Source organism: Dendrobates tinctorius, unplaced genomic scaffold, assembly GCF_039654945.1.
Source record: "Dendrobates tinctorius isolate UK_male_01 unplaced genomic scaffold, ASM3965494v1 ptg000064l, whole genome shotgun sequence".
In the NCBI taxonomy this organism is placed as follows: domain Eukaryota; kingdom Metazoa; phylum Chordata; class Amphibia; order Anura; family Dendrobatidae; genus Dendrobates; species Dendrobates tinctorius.
Window position 1 is genome coordinate 8,372,218 of NW_027361732.1, and position 20,406 is coordinate 8,392,623.

At 44.7% G+C, this 20,406-nt stretch overlaps 1 protein-coding gene across 7 annotated transcripts in view; it reads left to right on the forward strand.

Annotated features, from left to right (window-relative positions):
* Positions 1-19,926, forward strand: part of ERICH6B (glutamate rich 6B) — a 440,905-nt gene extending 420,979 nt beyond the window's left edge. For 6 of the 7 annotated variants that reach the window (XM_073580272.1, XM_073580271.1, XM_073580276.1 and 3 more), the window contains 2 exons: positions 15,716-15,944; positions 19,528-19,926. In XM_073580272.1, the coding sequence (XP_073436373.1) occupies positions 15,716-15,944; positions 19,528-19,911 (613 nt within the window). In that variant the 3' untranslated portion in view covers positions 19,912-19,926. The remainder of the gene's footprint in view (positions 1-15,715; positions 15,945-19,527) is intronic. The other variant, XM_073580277.1, reaches the window with a different exon arrangement.
* The last annotated feature ends 480 nt before the right edge of the window (positions 19,927-20,406 follow it).

The following is a 20,406-nucleotide window of genomic DNA, read 5'->3' on the forward strand; positions in this document are numbered from 1 at the left end:
TTCCTTAATGATCTTCAATGTAGCTATCCTCTCTTCGAGATTTTGCAACTTTTCCTCCAACAGGGACACAAGCTTGCATTTGAGGCATGTGAAGTTTGGCTTTTTCACTGGTAAGTCTGTGAACATGTAGCAAGAAATGCAGCTCACCAAATGGCTCCTGGCCTCTTCCATATTGCTATTGTTAAAGCGATGAAAAACGAGCCAAATTTCGGCGCGCGGTTTACCGATTTCTTCTTTTCAGCTGCAACGGCCAAAATCCAGTGATCGTTGAGCTCGCAGAGACTCTTCACTTATCCCAGAAGGCACTGGGAATACGCAAATTCTCTCCTCAGGACTCTTCCCCTGGTCTACCAATTTCCTCTTTTCAGCTGCAACGGCCAAAATCCAGTAATCGTTGAGGTTGCGGAGACTCTTCACTTATCACAGAAGGCACTGGGAATATGCAAATTCTCTCCTCAGGACTCTTCCCCTGGTTTACCGATTTCCTCTTTTCAGCTGCAACGGCCAAAATCCAGTGATCGTTGAGCTCGCAAAGACTCTTCACTTTTCCCAGAAGGCACTGGGAATATGCAAATTCTCTCCTCAGGACTCTTCCTGTTATAAAAAGTGGCAGCAGCATCTGTGTCTAGAAGGGAATCTATGTCTGTAAGAGGGAGAAGGGACTCAGAGAGTGATTGTAAATTGAGGTGTTTGAGATTCCTGCGAGGGTGAGCGACTTTATGGAGCGGAGGTTGCGCAGTAGGAGAGGAGAGGGAAGAGAATGTCAGTAGGTTGTGATCAGACAGGGGGAGGGGTGAGTTATTGAGATTAGTGAGGGAACAGAGATGGGTGAAGATAAGGTCCAGCGTGTGACCATCTTTGTGAGTGGCCGCAGTGGACCATTGAGTGAGGCCAAGGGAAGCCGTGAGTGATAGAATTTAGAGGCAGCCGGGGTGGAAGTGTCAATGGGGATGTTGAAGTTTCCCATGATGATGGTGGGGATGTCAGCAGAAAGGAAATGGAGTAGCCAGGTGGTGAAGTGGTCGAGAAAGGTGGAGATGGCTAGTTCTGGGGGGCGGTAGATGACAGCCAGTTGGAGGTTGGAGGGGGAATAGATGCAGATGGAGTGCACCTCAAATGAGGGAAGAGTAGCGGAGGGTGGCAGAGGAATTGGGGTAAAGGAGCAGGTATCAGACAGGAGCAAGCCAACTCCTCCACCACGTTTGTTGCTGGGGCGAGGGGTGTGAGAGAGATGGAATCTGCCATAGGAAAGCGCAGTTGAAGAGGCTGTGTCAGAGGGAGTGAGCCAGGTTTCAGTGATGGAAAGGAAGGAGAGTTTGTTGGTGATAAGAGGTCATGGATAAATGACAGCTTGTTGCAGACAGAGCGTGCGTTCCATAGGGCTCCAGGTAAGGGGGTTGGGGGAGTGGGGGCAGGATGAATGGGTATGAGGTTATCATGGTTACAAAAACGTGTAGAGGACCGTGGCAGGGTGTTAGAAATGAGTGTGGGGATTTGTTGAAGAGGGCCAGGTTTTGGAGATACGTCGCCAGCAGTGAGGAGTATTAGAAGGTGGGAGCAGGATAGGACATGATGTGGCCGTGTGTGTCTGGAGAAAAAGGATTGTATGTGAAGGAACAGTTCTGACAAAGAGTTGTGATGGTTGGGAAGGATGGAGGGGGAAATGACCAGTTCCTTACTGGGTGGAGGGATTGTAGGAGTTAGGGAGAAATAGAGTAGTATGGGGGTGATAGTAAAAAGAAGGCGAAACATTGTTGTGGTGTTATAGTCCATTACCCTACAGTCAATTCCAGTCCAATTCTAGTCTAATTCAGCATATTGTACTTAGAAATCTGTACTTTGAAATATGGATTTTGAAATAGATGGAGCCGACTACGTCTGGAGCAGACCCTTGGTGCTGAAAATATGTGCAGCTAAAGACAATCAGGTGTGAGTGAAAGTGGGGTGTGACTGCCCAGGCCAAATGCACAGAGTTAAGCAGAGGTCATAAAAGGGGGAAGGGGTTATACAGACCACTTAGATGTGTGGCAAAGATAACAAGAATGGAGTACAATTATGGATACAAGAAGATGGGTAAGCAATGCATACCATATAAAATACAATGCAGTTCACATGGGGCATTCAGGAGCATGAGAGGTGAAATTCAGCAATGCATACCATATAAAATACAATACAGTTCACATGGGGCATTCAGGAGCATGAGAGGTGAAATTCAGCAATGCATACCATATAAAATACAATGCAGTTCACATGCCCCCATATGCTGCCTGATAGGATATGCCCCCATATGCTGCTCCATAGAATATGCCCCCATATGCTGCCTGATAGGATATGCCCCCATATGCTGCTCCATAGACTATGCCTCCATATGCTGCCCCCATAAGCTGCTCCATAGACTATGCCCCCATATGCTGTTCCATAGAATATGCCCCCATATGCTGCCCCCATAAGATGCTCCATATATTATGCCCCCATAATGCTGCTGCAAAAAAAATGCCATACTCACCTCTCCTGCTCAGGACCCGGCACCTGAGATCTGTCACACTGTTCCGACACTCACCCGGCCATCGCTCCCACGCCGCAGCCCCTCGCTGCCTGACAGCCACGGCGGTCACCTCTGACAGGTGCGCGTCCGACGGAGTCTCTGCATGCAATGCGCATGCACCATAGGCCGCGGCCGCGCCTCCCTTCTGCTTCTTGTGCTCCGGCTATGCCCTGACCCGGAAGCACCCCCTGACCAATGGCAGACCAGACAGGGGCATATCAGGCCGCTTCCCCCTGAGGGAGGCGCCTGATCGTTGTGTTTCCTAGCACACTGGACCCCGCTTCTTTGTGTGCTCTCTGCAGTCTCACAGTCCCGTTCTCGTGTGCTCCCTGCAGCAGCCTCGCAGTCCTGCTATCCGTGTCCCCTGCTGTACTCCGTCCCACTCCAGTCCTGCCTCCGGTGTTCCTGTTCCATCCTGCTCCAGTCCTTCTGTCCTACTCCAGTCCTGCCTCCGGTGTTCCTGTTCCATCCGGCTCCAGTCCTTCCGTCCTACTCCAGTCCTGCCTCTGGTGTTCCTGTTCCATCTGGCTCCAGTCCTTCCGTCCTACTCCAGTCCTGCCTCCGGTGGTCCTAGTCCATCCTGCTCCAGTCCTTCCGTCCTACTCCAGTCCTGCCTCCGGTGTTCCTGTTCCATCCTGCTCCAGTCCTTCCCTCCTACTCCAGTCCTGAATCCGGTGTTCCTGTTCCATCCTGCTCCAGTCCTTCTGTCCTACTCCAGTCCTGCCTCCGGTGTTCCTGTTCCATCCGGCTCCAGTCCTTCCGTCCTACTCCAGTCCTGCCTCTGGTGTTCCTGTTCCATCTGGCTCCAGTCCTTCCGTCCTACTCCAGTCCTGCCTCCGGTGGTCCTAGTCCATCCTGCTCCAGTCCTTCCGTCCTACTCCAGTCCTGCCTCCGGTGTTCCTGTTCCATCCTGCTCCAGTCCTTCCGTCCTACTCCAGTCCTGCCTCCGGTGTTCCTGTTCCATCCTGCTCCAGTCCTTCCCTCCTACTCCAGTCCTGCCTCCGGTGTTCCTGTTCCATCCTGCTCCAGTCCTTTCGTCCTACTCCAGTCCTGCCTCCGGTGTTCCTGCTCCAGCCATTCCTCCATGTCCCAGTCTACAGTCTTACTCCACTCCTGTCTCCCGTGTTCCAGCTCTGTCCTGTCATCTACACTTCAGTCCCACACTCCTACTCCAGTCCATCCTGAGCCGCCCCTCTTGGTACCGGCTACCGTGGTACTCGAACCCCTGGGCCTGCTCCTAACGGTCCCTGTATAGGGGTCAGTTCCACCTGGCCGCTCGCCTGGGGCCCCTCGGTGCCATGACCCAGACAGTCCACTCCTGGAGATTCCGGCTCCAGACCAGCCACGCTAACAAGATCTTCACCTGTCCGGGGTCCATGCTGTCTGCTGTCTGCCTGCTTCCTGTGTCAGTGACTGTTCAGCCAGCAGAGGGCACAGCGCACACTAACCACATCATCGCGCCCCCTGCTCCCTAAACGTCACAGACAGAGGATGCAGCAGACAGCGGTGAGCAGCGATGGACCCCGGACAGGTGAATATCTCTATGCTTACCCCCTCCTGGTGCGGTCTCTGCAGCCTCGCTTCTCCACGGTTTCCCTTCCAGCCTTCAGTGGTCATGTGGTAAAGCTCATTACACTCATGAATATGCGCATATTCATGAGTTTAATGAGCGGTATCACATGACCTCTGAAGGCAGGAAGGGAGACCGTGGAGAAGCGGGGGGCTGCAGAGACCGCGCCAGGAGGGGGTAAGTATGATCTCTGACACCCCTGCTCCCCCTCCCCCGCCGACCCCCAGGTATATGACTCGTGTATAAGCCGAGAGGGGGACTTTCAGCCCAAAAAAATGGGCTGAAAATATCGGCTTATACACGAGTATATACGGTATGTGTCTCAATGACATGTATATGTACAGCACCTTGCGAAAGAATTCGACCCCCTGGAACTTTTCAACCTTTTCCCACATATCATTCTTTAAACATAAAGATACCAAATGTAAACTTTTGGTGAAGAATCAACAAGTGGGACACAATTGTGAAGTTGAACGAAATTCATTGGTTATTTTAAATTTTTGTGGAAATTCAAAAAATGAAAAGTGGGGCGTGCAATATTATTTGGCCCCTTTACTTTCAGTGCAGCAAACTCACTCCAGAAGTTCATTGTGGATCTCTGAATGATTCAATGTTGTCCTAAATGACTAATGATGATAAATATAATCCACCTGTATGTAATCAAGTCTCCATATAAATGCACCTGCTCTGTGATAGTCTCAGGGTTCTGTTTGATGCACAGAGAGCATCATGAAGACCAAGGAACACAACAGGCAGGTCTGTGATACTGTTGTGGAGAAGTTTAAAGTCGGATTTGGGTACAAAATAATTTTCAAAACTTTAAATATCCCAAGGAACACTGTGCAAGCGATCATATTGAAATGGAAGGAGTATCATACCATTGCAAATCTACCAAGACCCTGCCGTCCCTCTAAACTTTAATCTCAAACAAGGAGAAGACTGATCAGAGATGCAGCCAAGAGACCCATAATCACTCTGGATGAACTGCAGAGATCTACAGCTGAGGTGGGACAGTCTGTCCATAGGACAACAATCAGTCGTACACTGCACAAATCTGGCCTTTATGGAAGAGTGGCAAGAAGAAAGCCATTTCTCAAAGATATCCATAAAAACTGTCATATAAAGTTTGCAACAAGCCACCTGGGAGACACACCAAACTTGTAGAAGTAGGTGCTCTGGTCAGATGAAACCAAAATCGAACTTTTTGGCAACAATGCCAAACAACATGTTTGGCGTAAAGGCAACACAGCACATCACCCTGAACACACCATCCCCACTGTCAAACATGGTGGTGGCAGCATCATGGTTTGGGCCTGCTTTTCTTCAGCAGGGACAGGGAAGATGGTTAAAATTGATGGGAAGATGGATGGAGCCAAATACAGGACCATTCTTGAAGAAAACCTGTTGGAGTCTGCAAAAGACCTGAGACTGGGACGGAGATTTGTCTTCCAACAAGACAATGATCCCAAACATAAAGCAAAATCTACAATGGAATGGTTCACATATAAACATATCCAGGTGTTAGAATGGCCAAGTCAAAGTCCAGACCTGAATCCAGTCGAGAATCTGTGGAAAGAGCTGAAAACTGCTGTTCACAAACGATCTCCATCAATCCTCACTGAGCTCGAGCTGTTTGCCAAGGAAGAATGGGCAAGAATTTCAGTCTCTCCATGTACAAAACTGACAGAGACATACCCCAAGCGACTTGCAGCTGTAATCGCAGCAAAAGGTGGCGCAATACAGTATTAAGTTTAAGGGGCCGAATAATATTGCACGCCCCACTTTTCAGTTTTTGAATTTCCACAAAAATTTAAAATAACCAATAAAGTTCGTTCCACTTCACAATTGTGTTCCACTTGTTGTTGATTCTTCACAAAAAAAATTACATTTGGTATCTTTATGTTTGAAAAGGTTGAACAGTTCCAGGGGGCCGAATACTTTCGCAAGGCACTATATATATATATATATATATATATATATATATATGTATATGTATTCTGTGTGCATATATCTAGTCTTTCGTTTCTAACATGTCAATGTGATTTTACTGTACAGTGCACTGAATTGACGGCTTTTAAAAAACGGAAGAAACGGATGGAAAAAATTATGCGACGGATGCGTTTTTTTCGCCGGATCCGCTAGCCACCGGATTGTGACTGATGGCAAAAAACTGATGTGTGAAAGTACCCTAAGCGGTTCTGCGTTCTATTTCTTCCTTTCTTCCACTACTGGCACCCTGAAACGTCTGCTGGGGACCCCTCACTAGTCCACAGTACTCTGTCCTGCTTAGGCCCGTTACCTCTCAGCATTACAAGCTCAACGTTTTGTGGCTAGGCATCCTCTACTGGGATCTGTCTCTGGAAGGCCACTCTGTTTCTCTTAGGCTAGGTTCACATTAGCATTTGTGTGTGCAGCGTATCATCTGCATGCGTAAATGCATGTCAAAACGCATACAAACGCATAAACGTATTTATCCGCATCAGCTTATGCATGATGGCAAAAAACACTTCGTTTGCATGCGGTTTTTGCATGCATTTGCGTTTTTTCAGCGCATGCATTCGGAGAATTTCCTTGACACAACCCACACCCAATGGGCGTCTCATTTCCCATACATGTCCTTGCGTACGCATGCGTTTCCATAGACAGTAATGCGTTTATTTGACGCACTCATCCGCATGCGCATATTTGACAGATTTTTGCCGCTTCCAAAAATCCAACATGTTGCGTTCGCCGGACCCCGCTGTACACAGAAAAACAACGCATGCGTACGCTGACACATGTGAACCGATGCAAATGCATGCCCCTGCGTATACCATGTTAAAGACAGACAAACATGATGCATACAGATTGCTGAGGATGAAACGCTGCGCAAACAGACGCAAATGTAAAACCAGCCTTAGTCACTTATCTTCAGGATCTCGCTATCCCTCCCATTCAGTCTTAAGCCCCCGTTACACACTGTGATATCGCTAGCAATATCGCTGTAAAGTCACCGATTTTGTGACGTTACAGCGATATTGCTAGCGATATCGCTGCATGTGATACTTGCCTCCGACCGGCTCCCCCTGTATATTGGCTTGTGGATTTAAGTGTTTATGTCTTGTGGGTCAAAAAGACAGTCTTGCAAGCTGATATACTATTTAACATACTGTGTTAAGCCCCTTCATAGCTAGCGATATCGCTAAAGCGTCACCGATTTTTTGACGCAACAGCGATATCGCTAGCGATCTCGCTACATGTGACACTCACCTCCGACCAGCCCCCCCCCGCTGGATATCGCCGATTGCGCGAGAACGGAATGGTCCATTTTCTGATCGCCGGCTTCCTGCTGGCGACGACGAGCAACTCCATAGACGCGGGAGGAAGTCGTCACCAGAGCTGCCATCTGACAGGTAAGTAACGACCGTCGACCGCTGCTACATCGCTGGTGAGGTCTGCCTGTCTGGCAGCTCACTAGCGACCATTTAGCGATGCACCAGCGATCCTGACCGGGTCGTATCGTTGTCGGGATCACTGGTGCATCGCTAAATGTAACGGGACCTTAATTAAGTCTGTAATAGTGACTGTACATAGTGTGTGTTTATCTGTGTTTATTGTGAGCTGATATGCTAATTGTGTATTGTATTCTATAACCAGTTTGTTGACTGTAAAAAGGGAAAAGAATGTGAAGGTGTACTGAAGGACACTGGGTAATTCTAAAAATAGCTTACGTGCCTGGGGTATAAAAAGACACTGAGACAGAGAGACCAGATATCATCTGATCTCATCTCATCACACAGAGAGCTACCAGTCTGCACAACACTCAACGGACGAGAGAGAGAGGACTGCAGCCAATTCATCATGGCACCATCACGAAGGACACGGATCTATGATTCTAAGGGAAACAACCTAGGAGTGATTGGCTCTGGTTGGAAAGACTTAGATCTGATCCAGTGACCATTTGTGAAGAATGGATATGTTTGGAGAAAGCAAGGTTTTGGGACCCGCTGGTCGCCTGGTTCCATGAAGATGGTCGGATAAGCCAGGTGGTGACTCTCGTGTCAACTGGCTTTGGACCTTGTATGGACAGTATGGACTGTCATCTCCCTACGCTTGTTGTTTTCTCTTCTCTGTGTGTATATCACAGGTGAAATAGCGACCCTGGGAGCTCTGACGTCGTGTCAACTGTCTTTGGACCTTGTACGGACTCTATGGATTGTTCTCGATCATCTCCCTACGCTTGTCAATATCTCTTCTCTGTGTGTATATCACAGGTGGAATATCGACCCTGGGAGCTCTGACGTAACATTTACTGTTATCCAGGTGAGTCAGCAGAAGGGTTAGGCCCTGTAATGTGCACCATGTTGGGGGTAATTGCTGGGATTGTTCTGTTTGCTATTGGGTGTTGTGGTTCAATAAAGTATTGCCACACTGTTTTACCCTAACCCCACGTTGTCTGTGTAGTATGTTGCCCACGGGGAGATAGAGCGGGCGTTCAGTCGTATGAGCCCTGGTCTATGCAGTCTTTCTAAAGGCAGCCAGGCCAGCGGACGAGAGCCCCACTGACCCAGTTTCTCCACACTTGCCCTATAGTCAACTATCTACTCATAACACTATTCACACTATACAGGCAAACACCACAACACAATTCACATGGCATGATATCATGGCATGATATTTGCATTACACTACCACATTTTGCCATACTGCAAATGTGGGCTGTCGGGGAAGTGAACACTTCTCTGTGACAGTGGTGCTGAATAGAAGCTAGTGTTGATTTACAGACTGTTCCTGTGACAACTATTGCCCATGCTGTGGTGTAAGTAAAACAATGTTAATATACTGTGCCAACCCTGACAACACGACTGTGTGGCTTATTATATGTTATGGGCTGTAGAAAAGTGGTTATATTGTTATTTTATTATGCTGGAGAAAGCATTTTCATTTGGAGTGTAAAGAAACACAATAAACCCTACCTTGTTTTGCTCCAAGACCTGTGTCTGTGCCAAGAGGGTGCCTACTGCTGAAAGTGAATCCCTACATTTGATGTTTTTTATGCGGGCAGAAGTCGCAAAGAGTATAGGAGTTTACAATTTAGAGGCCGAAAGTCCTGTGTAAAGGCAGCTACAACATTGCAAACACAGTCTGATGGCATGGAGGAGCTTGTTAAGCAACTAGACCAGGCCAAAATGCAGCAGCAGGTCCAACAAGATACCAGCAAACTCCTGATGCAACAATGGTAGCTGAAACAGACCCAACAAGAAGACAACAAACTCTTGATCCAGCAGTTGCATGAGCAGCACATGGCTCTCTTGGCAGAAACTGTCCAGGTCAGGGAGACGGCACCTTCCGCCAGCCAAAGTTAAGGCATCCGTGTGAGGCGAAAGGAAAGGAAGCTTTGCAGAAAATGACTCTGGTGGTGACATTGAGATTTTCCTGATTGTCTTTGAGAGGATGGCAGGCAGAATTTCTGATGCTCTATAGGCCCATCATCATCTATAGACATATTATGACAGTCCATTGCCTAAATGCCATTCACAGACTATAGACTTTCATAATACATACAATTATTCTGCGCTAATGGTGCATCGTATCACATTGTGTATGACTCATAAAACCTTTATTTTTTTTATTACTTGGTATAAAATAGTCTGTAACTGCACAGATCGAATACCTGTTTACCACCCCTGATCATTATCAGTTTGTGATGGTTCCCATGTGCAAGATCCTGAAAGTTTTTATTGCTAATTGAAGCAGTTTCTCAATTTCAGCAATTACAACAATCAACTTGCAAAATGATAGGAAACATTTTCTGATAATCCCAGCGCTCCGCACTCTTTAAAATGGTTTTCACTATTGTTTGCTTTAGCTAATGAATTCCCAATAAGCATCTTCTTCTGATCCATCATCATAATGCTGTGGATGAGCTTGGCGACATTGGGAAGCTATACATATCAGTCAGCTCACCAATTCTTGGCTTTATCATGCTTGTAAAACAATTAGGACCCATCAGTAAGCGAAAGTAGAAATGAGAGGAGGGTTTTCAGTGTGTTAACAAAGACAATTTTTGCTCAGATTTTTCCATTGGATGAGCAATTTAAAAGTAATTGAATCTTTCAAGTGAAGCCAATTACATTGCTAAATTGCTTTCCTATATTTATTTATATAAAGGCTAACAGTATGGTGTTTCTAGTCCCCGAGTTCCTTTTTAATAGTTTTCCTAGTAGAAATCATTAACTAAATGCTGCCAAGAACAGGAACTGCAATATATATTTATCTCAGCTTGACCCCAACTAGATAGCACAGTTTCCCTTGCATTGATGATAACATGAAAGCTATCTCTTTTTCTTCCATTTAATAGAAGCCTTCTGTCACTGTTTGGTCAAGGCATACTAATGATACTTGTGTGTGCTCCTTATTAACACATTACTACTACAAATGAGTGGGATTCATCATTGCACCGCAATGTATTGATGCTTGGACTTGTTTTTTCCTGGGTGCAAAACAGCCTCGTGAAGGACCAAGGCTTTGGTAGCAAACAATATATTCTATGCATACATCCTGTCTTTGAATTTATGTCAGGTGTTGGGACTATTCTGCAGTGTTTTTTTTCTCTTAACATAACCAATTGCAGATTTTTTTATATATTGTGTGCCCTGTAGTGACTACAATGGATTAACACTTTTTCTGGATCATTATCATGCTGTTCCAGTTAAGTAGAACTTCTACCTTTAGTAGGCCGGGGTCACACTAACCGACGCAAAATACGGTCAGTATTTTACATGCGTAATACGGATGAATGGCCCCTAAACAGTGCTCCGTATGTCATCCGTAATCAAGGTGTGGTCGCGTATTTTGCGCATGTAAGCATCCGTATGTAATCCGTATGGCATCCGTATAGCGAGATTTTCTCGCAGGCTTGCAAAATGGACATCTAATGGAGCCCTATGATAGGGTTTCTAACAGAAACCAAAGATTAGATATAGACACATAGAATGCATATATATATATATATATATATATATATATATATATATATATACATACAGTGGGGCAAAAAAGTATTTAGTCAGTCAGCAATAGTGCAAGTTCCACCACTTAAAAAGATGAGAGGCGTCTGTAATTTACATCATAGGTAGACCTCAACTATGGGAGACAAACTGAGAAAAAAAAATCCAGAAAATCACATTGTCCGTTTTTTTTTCATTTTATTTGCATATTATGGTGGAAAATAAGTATTTGGTCAGAAACAAGCAATCAAGATTTCTGGCTCTCACAGACCTCTAACTTCTTCTTTAAGAGTCTCCTCTTTCCTCCACTCATTACCTGTAGTAATGGCACCTGTTTAAACTTGTTATCAGTATAAAAAGACACCTGAGCACACCCTCAAACAGTCTGACTCCAAACTCCACTATGGTGAAGACCAAAGAGCTGTCAAAGGACACCAGAAACAAAATTGTAGCCCTGCACCAGGCTGGGAAGACTGAATCTGCAATAGCCAACCAGCTTGGAGTAAAGAAATCAACTGTGGGAGCAATAATTAGAAAATGGAAGACATACAAGACCACTGATAATCTCCCTCGATCTGGTGCTCCACGCAAAATCCCACCCCGTGGGGTCAGAATGATCACAAGAACGGTGAGCAAAAATCCCAGAACCACGCGGGGGGACCCTAGTGAATGAACTGCAGAGAGCTGGGACCAATGTAACAAGGCCTACCATAAGTAACACACTACGCCACCATGGACTCAGATCCTGCAGTGCCAGACGTGTCCCACTGCTTAAGCCTGTACATGTCCGGGCCCGTCTGAAGTTTGCTAGAGAGCATTTGGATGATCCAGAGGAGTTTTGGGAGAATGTCCTATGGTCTGATGAAACCAAACTGGAACTGTTTGGTAGAAACACAACTTGTCGTATTTGGAGGAAAAAGAATACTGAGATGCATCCATCAAACACCATACCTACTGTAAAGCATGGTGGTGGAAACATCATGCTTTGGGGCTGTTTCTCTGCAAAGGGGCCAGGACAACTGATCCGGGTACATGAAAGAATGAATGGGGCCATGTATCGTGAGATTTTGAGTGCAAACCTCCTTCCATCAGCAAGGGCATTGAAGATGAAACGTGGCTGGGTCTTTCAACATGACAATGATCCAAAGCACACCGCCAGGGCAACGAAGGAGTGGCTTCGTAAGAAGCATTTCAAGGTCCTGGAGTGGCCTAGCCAGTCTCCAGATCTCAACCCTATAGAAAACCTTTGGAGGGAGTTGAAAGTCCGTGTTGCCAAGCGAAAAGCCAAAAACATCACTGCTCTAGAGGAGATCTGCATGGAGGAATGGGCCAACATACCAACAACAGTGTGTGGCAACCTTGTGAAGACTTACAGAAAACGTTTGACCTCTGTCATTGCGAACAAAGGATATATCACAAAGTATTGAGATGAAATTTTGTTTCTGACCAAATACTTATTTTCCACCATAATATGCAAATAAAATGAAAAAAAAACAGACAATGTGATTTTCTGGATTTTTTTTTCTCAGTTTGTCTCCCATAGTTGAGGTCTACCTATGATGTAAATTACAGACGCCTCTCATCTTTTTAAGTGGTGGAACTTGCACTATTGCTGACTGACTAAATACTTTTTTGCCCCACTGTATATATATACACTCACTGGCCACTTTATTAGGTACACCTGTCCAACTGTGTGTTAAGACTTAATTTCTAATCAGCCAATCACATGGCGGCAACTCAGTGCATTTAGGCATGTAGACATGGTCAAGACAATCTCCTGCAGTTCAAACCGAGCATCAGTATGGGGAAGAAAGGTGATTTGAGTGCCTTTGAACGTGGCATGATTGTTGGTGCCAGAAGGGCTGGTCTGAGTATTTCAGAAACTGCTGATCTACTGGGATTTTCACGCACAACCATCTCTAGGGTTTACAGAGAATGGTCCGAAAAAGAAAAAAAATCCAGTGAGCGGCAGTTCTGTGGCCGGAAATGCCTTGTTGATGCCAGAGGTCAGAGGAGAATGGGCATACTGGTTCGAGCTGATAGAAAGGCAACAGTGACTCAAATTGCCACCCGTTACAACCAAGGTAGGCAGAAGAGCATCTCTGAATGCACAGTGCGTCGAACTTTGAGGCAGATGGGCTACAGCAGCAGAAGACCACACTGGGTACCACTCCTCTCAGCTAAGAACAGGAAACTGAGGCTACAATTTGCACAAGCTCATCGAAATTGGACAGTAGAAGATTGGAAAAACGTTGCCTGGTCTGATGAGTCTCGATTTCTGCTGCGACATTCGGATGGTAGGGTCAGAATTTGGCGTAAACAACATGAAAGCATGGATCCATCCTGCCTTGTATCAACGGTTCAGGCTGGTGGTGGTGGTGTCATGGTGTGGGGAATTTTTTCTGGGCACTCTTTGGGCCCCTTGGTACCAATTGAGCATCGTTGCAACGCCACAGCCTACCTGAGTATTGTTGCTGACCATGTCCATCCCTTTATGACCACAATGTACCCAACATCTGATGGCTACTTTCAGCAGGATAATGCGCCATGTCATAAAGCTCGAATCATCTCAGATTGGTTTCTTGAACATGACAATGAGTTCACTGTACTCAAATGGCCTCCTCAGTCACCAGATCTCAATCCAATAGAGCATCTTTGGGATGTGGTGGAACGGGAGATTCGCATCAGGGATGTGCAGCCGACAAATCTGCGCCAACTCTGTGATGCCATCATGTCAATATGGTCCAAAATCTCTGAGGAATGCTTCCAGCACCTTGTTGAATCTCTGCCACGAAGAATTGAGGCAGTTCTGAAGGCAAAAGGGGGTCCAACCCGTTACTAGCATGGTGTACCTAATAAAGTGGCCAGTGAGTGTATATATATATATATATATATATATATATATATATATATATATGTATTCTATGTGTCTATATCTATTCTTTCGTTTCTTTATTAAAACTGTCAGTGTGAGTTTACTGCATAGCGCACTGAATTGCCGGCTTTACTAAAAGACACCTGGTGCGTATTTCTCGCAAGTCACATGTCTGGTCCGTGTGTAATCCGTATTTTTTGTGCACCCATAGACTTGCATTGGCGTACTACGGTCGTAGTACGCTGACAATCGCAGCATGCTGCAATTGGCACGGACCGTAGAATACGGATGAGAAATATACGGCTGGTGCGAGGGACCCCATAGAGAATCATTGGTCCGTGTCTAATGCGTGCTTTTAACGCCTCTCACTCGGCCGTATTCCTCGCCAGTGTTACCCCGGCCGTAAACCCGGCATTCTCTGTCCTTGAACCTAAATCTACTAGCCAGCAAAAGCAGGTATAAAGAAAAGGACAGCTTGCAGAAGCAGTATGTAATGCTTTTTTTCTCCTGTGGTGGCGCTGTAGGGAAACTGATAGCGGGTTCTTGTGCTCACTTCAATTGTCTCAAATGGACACCCATTTTAATTCCTTTAAAGAGAACCAGTCAGTAGGACTTAGCCCTATATACAAAAGGCATGGCCATAATGGCGCTATGATGCTGATTAATATAATACCTGATGTAAAGCGGCTGATGAATACTCAACAAGTGAACTTTTCAAAGTCTTCTGTGTGCTTTTGGACGGGACGAGGGGACATGGTCTTCTCCAGGTTCTCCGCCCCTTCCACCAGCCTTCTCTACTTCTTGTACAGGTCACAGATTATTCGGTGACCTGCCCTCTTTTTACAATTCTGCACCGACGCCATCATTGTGTGGGCGATGCGTGCGCAGTGTGAGTCTGCGTCCTGTGTGCGGGACTTCAATAAAATGGCACCGGAGGCAGATTGAGATTTCGGTTCAGTGAATTTTTCACTGAGCTAAAATCTTGATCTGCGCATGAGTCGCATCTGGCGCCATTTTATTGAAGTCCTGCACACAGGTCGCAGACTCACACTGCGCACGCGTCGCCCACACAATCATGGTGGAGCGGACTTTTAAAAAGAAGGCAGGTCACTGAACAATCAGAGAACTGCACAAGAAGCAGAGGAGGCTCGTGGGTGGGGCGGTTAACAAAGAAGACCCTGTACCTATGTCTTGCCCCAAAGCACACAAGATGTCATCTTATGAAAACTTCACAATTCATCCGCCACTGAGCGGATCTCTTCACATCAGGCATCATATTAATCAGCATCAAAGCACCATTATAGTCATGCCTTTAGTTTTTAGGGCTAAATCCTGCGACAGGTTCCCGTTAAGCTCTACAAGCTGTTGAAATATTTCTATTTTATAGTGTTGTTTAGTTTTAATGGATTAGTTGTGAGAGGAGAGTGGCTGTTAATCTGGTATTTTGCACCTGTGTTGCTAACATCTTGCTTTATGGGCTGGCTGCACCCTGCAGTGCATTTGTTCTAGACCTGGGCAGGTAAGTGTTGCTGCCTTTTTGCTTGTTGTTATAAATGAATTTTTGAAGACCTGAGTCTTCTTCAGTGGCTTTGCTAATTAGTTGTACTATGCTATACATTTACTACCAAAGTGAAACATGATTGCCCTTGCATCATCAGAATATTTCATGACTTGAAATCTGATTGCAAAAATCTTCTGTCTCTAATATTGATTCACGTTTGATATATCTACCAAAGGACTGTATTAAATCCATGGGGTGGCGCCTATTTTGATGAGAATGGGGCCCAGAAGAAACACTGGACGTGGTGGGATTTCAGCCAGCACGTGCACGCTCCTCCTTTCCAACCAATCACATGTCTGCTTAACTCCAACACTGAAGTTAAAGTGGTAAAACAGGATCAGATTCATCTCTCATTCACAAAAGACAAAGAGAAAGTTACTTTCAATGTTGGGTCAAAACTTTTGGTAAGCCAGTCCTAATGTTTTTTTTTTCATATGACCTGGTCCTGATAAAATATGGACTATTATTAATAATATTAGTGTAGACATTTGTACAGTTATTAAATGTGCTGATAATTAATACTAGCTTAGAAAAACTGAAATATATGTATTTTATATTCCACTTGCTATAATTAAAAAGTGGAAACTTTTTGCTTAGGCCTCTTTCACACTTCCGTTTTTTACAATCAGTCACAATCCGCCAGGTTTTGAAAAAAAAACGGATCCTCAAATTTTTTTTGAGGATCCGTTTTTTCCCATTGACTTGCATTAATGGCGGATTGTGACAGCTTGCTGTCCGTTGCATCCGTTTTTTGTGAGGATCCGCCAAAAGTTGCTGTCCGTCACCATCCTCAAAAATTTCAAAACGGAGCTTGTAACGTTTTTTTCTCTGGCGGATCCTGCAAACACTGATTTAACCCGAATTTCTTTCTGGGTGCCGGACCAAAAAAAATACAAAATCTCTCTCTCTCTCTCTCTCTCTCTCTCTCTCTCTCCGGCCAGCGATTCCTTTAAATTTCTTCATTTTCAGGATCCGTCTGAAAACGGATCCTGTGCCATCCGTTCACATCAGTTGAGAACGGATCCGCTTGTCCGCCTTTTTGGCGGATTATAACTGATGCAAAAAACTGAAGTGTGAAAGAGGCCTTAAAGGAGTATTCCCGTCAGGTAAAATTATTATTTGAAAAAAAAAAAAATTTCAGATGAGTCAAAAAAACATGTGACCGCTGCAGCCAATGACTGCAAATAGCAGTGAATCATCACTGACAGTGACTTGCTGCTGTCTGAGTACTTTCCCTGCATTATAAAGTAAATTCTGCCAAGGAACCTGAAAAGTCATTTCTAAGGGACGGATAACAGTAATGTGAGTATTTTTCATTCTGACCATTCTAAGATGTTTTCAAAATGCATTTTCTTGGGTGGTCAACACCTTTAATGCCTCTTCTTTCCCTCAGTAAGAGGCATTAGATACAAATATAGATGTTTAATGATATATCTGTGAGGTCCAGAAACAAATTAAAAGCATTAATCTTAATGTGAGAACAGAGCTGTAGGCATTAGTGATAAGCGAGCGTGTTCAGATAAGGTGTTATGGCCATGCTCTGGTGAAGACCGAACGTGCTCGGATAAGGTGTTATGACCATGCTCTGGTGCTGACCGACTGTCTTCAGGGTGCTCGAAAAATATTTTCGATTCCTTGTAGCTGCATGTCCCGCGGCTCTTCGACAGTCGCAACACATGCAGAGATTACCTGTTTGGCCGGGGTCACACTTGCAACTGCAATGCGTCGCACGAGTCTCTCGCCTCAATACCTAACACTGCCGCCGGCACTCGAGACCCGAGTGTGCGGCTGCATGTATTTCTATGCAGCTGAACACTCCAGTCCCAAGTGCTGGCGGCAGTGAATCATAGAATCATAGAATCATAGAATCGTAGAGTTGGAAGGGACCTCCTGGGCCATCTGGTCCAACCCCCTGCTCAAAGCAGGATTCGCTAAATCATCCCAGTCAGATGTCTGTCCAGCCTCTGTTTGAAGACTTCCATTGAAGGAGAACTCACCACTTCTCGTGGCAGCCTGTTCCACTCATTGATCACTCTAACTGTCAAAAAGTTTTTTCTAATATCTAGTCTGTGTCTCTTCCCATTCAGTTTCATCCCATTGCTTCTAGTCTTTCCTTGTGCAAATGAGAATAAAGTTGATCCTTCTACAATGTGACAGCCCTTTAGATATTTGTAGACAGCTATTAAGTCTCCTCTCAGTCTTCTCTTTTGCAAACTAAACATTCCCAAATCCTGCAACCTTTCCTCATAAGACAGGGTTTGCAGACCGGTCACCATTCTGGTCGCTCTTTTCTGAACTTGCTCCAGTTTGTTGATGTCTTTTTTAAAATGTGGTGCCCAAAACTGGACACAATATTCCAGATGAGGTCTGACCAAAGAGGAGTAGAGGGAAATAATGACTTCACGTGATCTAGACTGTATGCTTCTGTTAATACATCCTAGAATTGCATTTGCCTTTTTTGCTGCTGCATCACACTGTTGACTCATATTCAGTCTGTGATCTATTAGTATACCCAAGTCTTTTTCACATGTGCTGTCACTTAGCCCTATTCCTCCCATTCTATATATGCTTTTTTCATTTTTATTGCCCAGATGTAGTACTTTGCATTTCTCCCTGTTAAAAACCATTCTGTTAGTTGCTGCCCACTTCTCCAGTTTATTTAAATCTTTTTGAATCCTCTCTCTCTCCTCTCTAGTATTAGCTATCCCTCCTAGCTTTGTGTCATCAGCAAATTTAATCAGTTTACCCTCAATTCCTTCATCTAAATCGTTGATAAAGATGTTGAACAATACAGGGCCCAGGACAGAGCCCTGTGGTACCCCACTTGAGACATTCTTCCAACTGGATGTGCAGCCATTTACGACCACTCTTTGGGACCGATCACTAAGCCAGCTATGAATCCACCTAACAGTTGCCTTGTCCATTCCATACTTAGTCATTTTTTCAATAAGGATTGTATGAGAGACTTTGTCAAATGCTTTGCTGAAGTCAAGATATACTATATCTACAGCATTTCCTTGATCCACCCAATCAGTGATACCGTCATAGAAGGAAATTAAGTTAGTCTGACATGACTTATCAGTTACAAACCCATGCTGACTCTGTTTAATCACTTCATTCTTATCCAGGTATTGACATACATGTTGTTTAATAATTTGTTCAAAGATCTTTCCTGGTATAGAAGTCAGACTCACCGGCCTATAGTTGCCTGGGTCCACCTTCTTCCCCTTTTTGAAGATAGGAACAACATTTGCTCTTCTCCAGTCTTCTGGCACTTCTCCTGTTCTCCAAGAATTTTCAAAGATTATGGAGAGGGGTTCAAAAATTTCTTCTGCTATCTCCTTCAGTACTCTGGGGTGTAATTCATCTGGACCTGGAGACTTGAATTCATTTAGGTTAGCTAAGTGTTTCCTCACTCAGTGTTGAGTATTGAGGTGCGAGTTTCTCTCTTTGCGCTCCAGCCTATCAGGCAATCTCTGCATGTGTTGCAGGTGTTGAAAAGCCATGAGACATGCAGTTGCAGGGACTTGAACATATATTTCGAGCACGTCGAAGGCACTCTGTTAGCTAACGAGCATGCTCAGATAACAATTTATCTGAGCACGTTCATTCGCTCATCACTAGTAGGCACTTCATGTATTGACATATGGTGCCTCCATGAAGAATATATCTCTGTGATACGGTAGGCAATGCTGTTTGGTGGAATACATGTGTACTGGTTCTCTATGGACTCGTATATCTGATTCATATAATGGCATAAGTCCATGCCTTCATACATAACATTTATTATAAATCCTGTTGTCAGGGTGGACTCATTGCTTTCAGTACAATACTTTGTGCAATGAAATTCAAAAGTGATTCTGGTTTATTCACCCAGTTTAATAGAACATATTCAAGCCCAAACTAAGATCCTAAACTTATTGTGGTGGATTATAAAACAAGGCACTATAACCAGTATATTTAATAGTAATATATGTTTATCTGCAGCTGAAAAACCCTGCAAGAACATCCAGCATGTTGCCGAGCACTGATGAGACGGAGATCTACTGTTCTTCTAAAAAACTTGAAATTTTCCGCCTTTTAAACAAAATCCGCAGCCTAGTGAGAAACTCAACCATGTCTAAAGATGGAGAGGAGTTGATACAAGGCTACATTTACCAGCTGCAGAAGATTTTTAACCTCATTATTGCACTCACCAACAAAAATGTGAATACATCAAGTCTATTCAACACCATGGAAATACAAGAAAGTGTGGCTGCTAGGAAGAAGCCTTGTCCTAATTCTGACAAAAACCCTGCCACTAAAACTCAGAAAAAGAACAAGCTGCAAAAGAATAAAAAATACCACATTAATGATCCAAAAGACAAATAAAACATACGTATGCCTGCAAAAGTTTTGCTAGTCATTGTTATATCTCATCACTATCACAGTAAATATATCCTGTACAGGATTCATCCTATTGTAGTTTAGACAGGAATTCTGATTGTGATGTGCAAAAATAATCAAAAACTATAGTAGATGTCTCTTCACATGAGACATCTTAAAAGCGGTCAGGCACAGGCAGAAGAGGGCCTCTGTGCAATAACAGTGTTAAGGCCTTTGCAGTCCAGTAACTCATCTTAATGCACAATTCCATCTGCCTTGGATATAGATGTAGACCCCCTTACCTCTTGGGCCCTGTGCGTTTGCTTAGGTTTCTCCAATGGTATGTCTGCCCTTGCCTTAAAGGGAATCTGTCAGTAGGATCATTCCTCCTAAGCAGTCTACATGGGCCTGTAGGTCATAGAAAGTTGAATAACATGATATCTTGTTATCTGCAATCTGATGTCTTATTTCAGAGAAATCCACATTTTCTTATATATACAG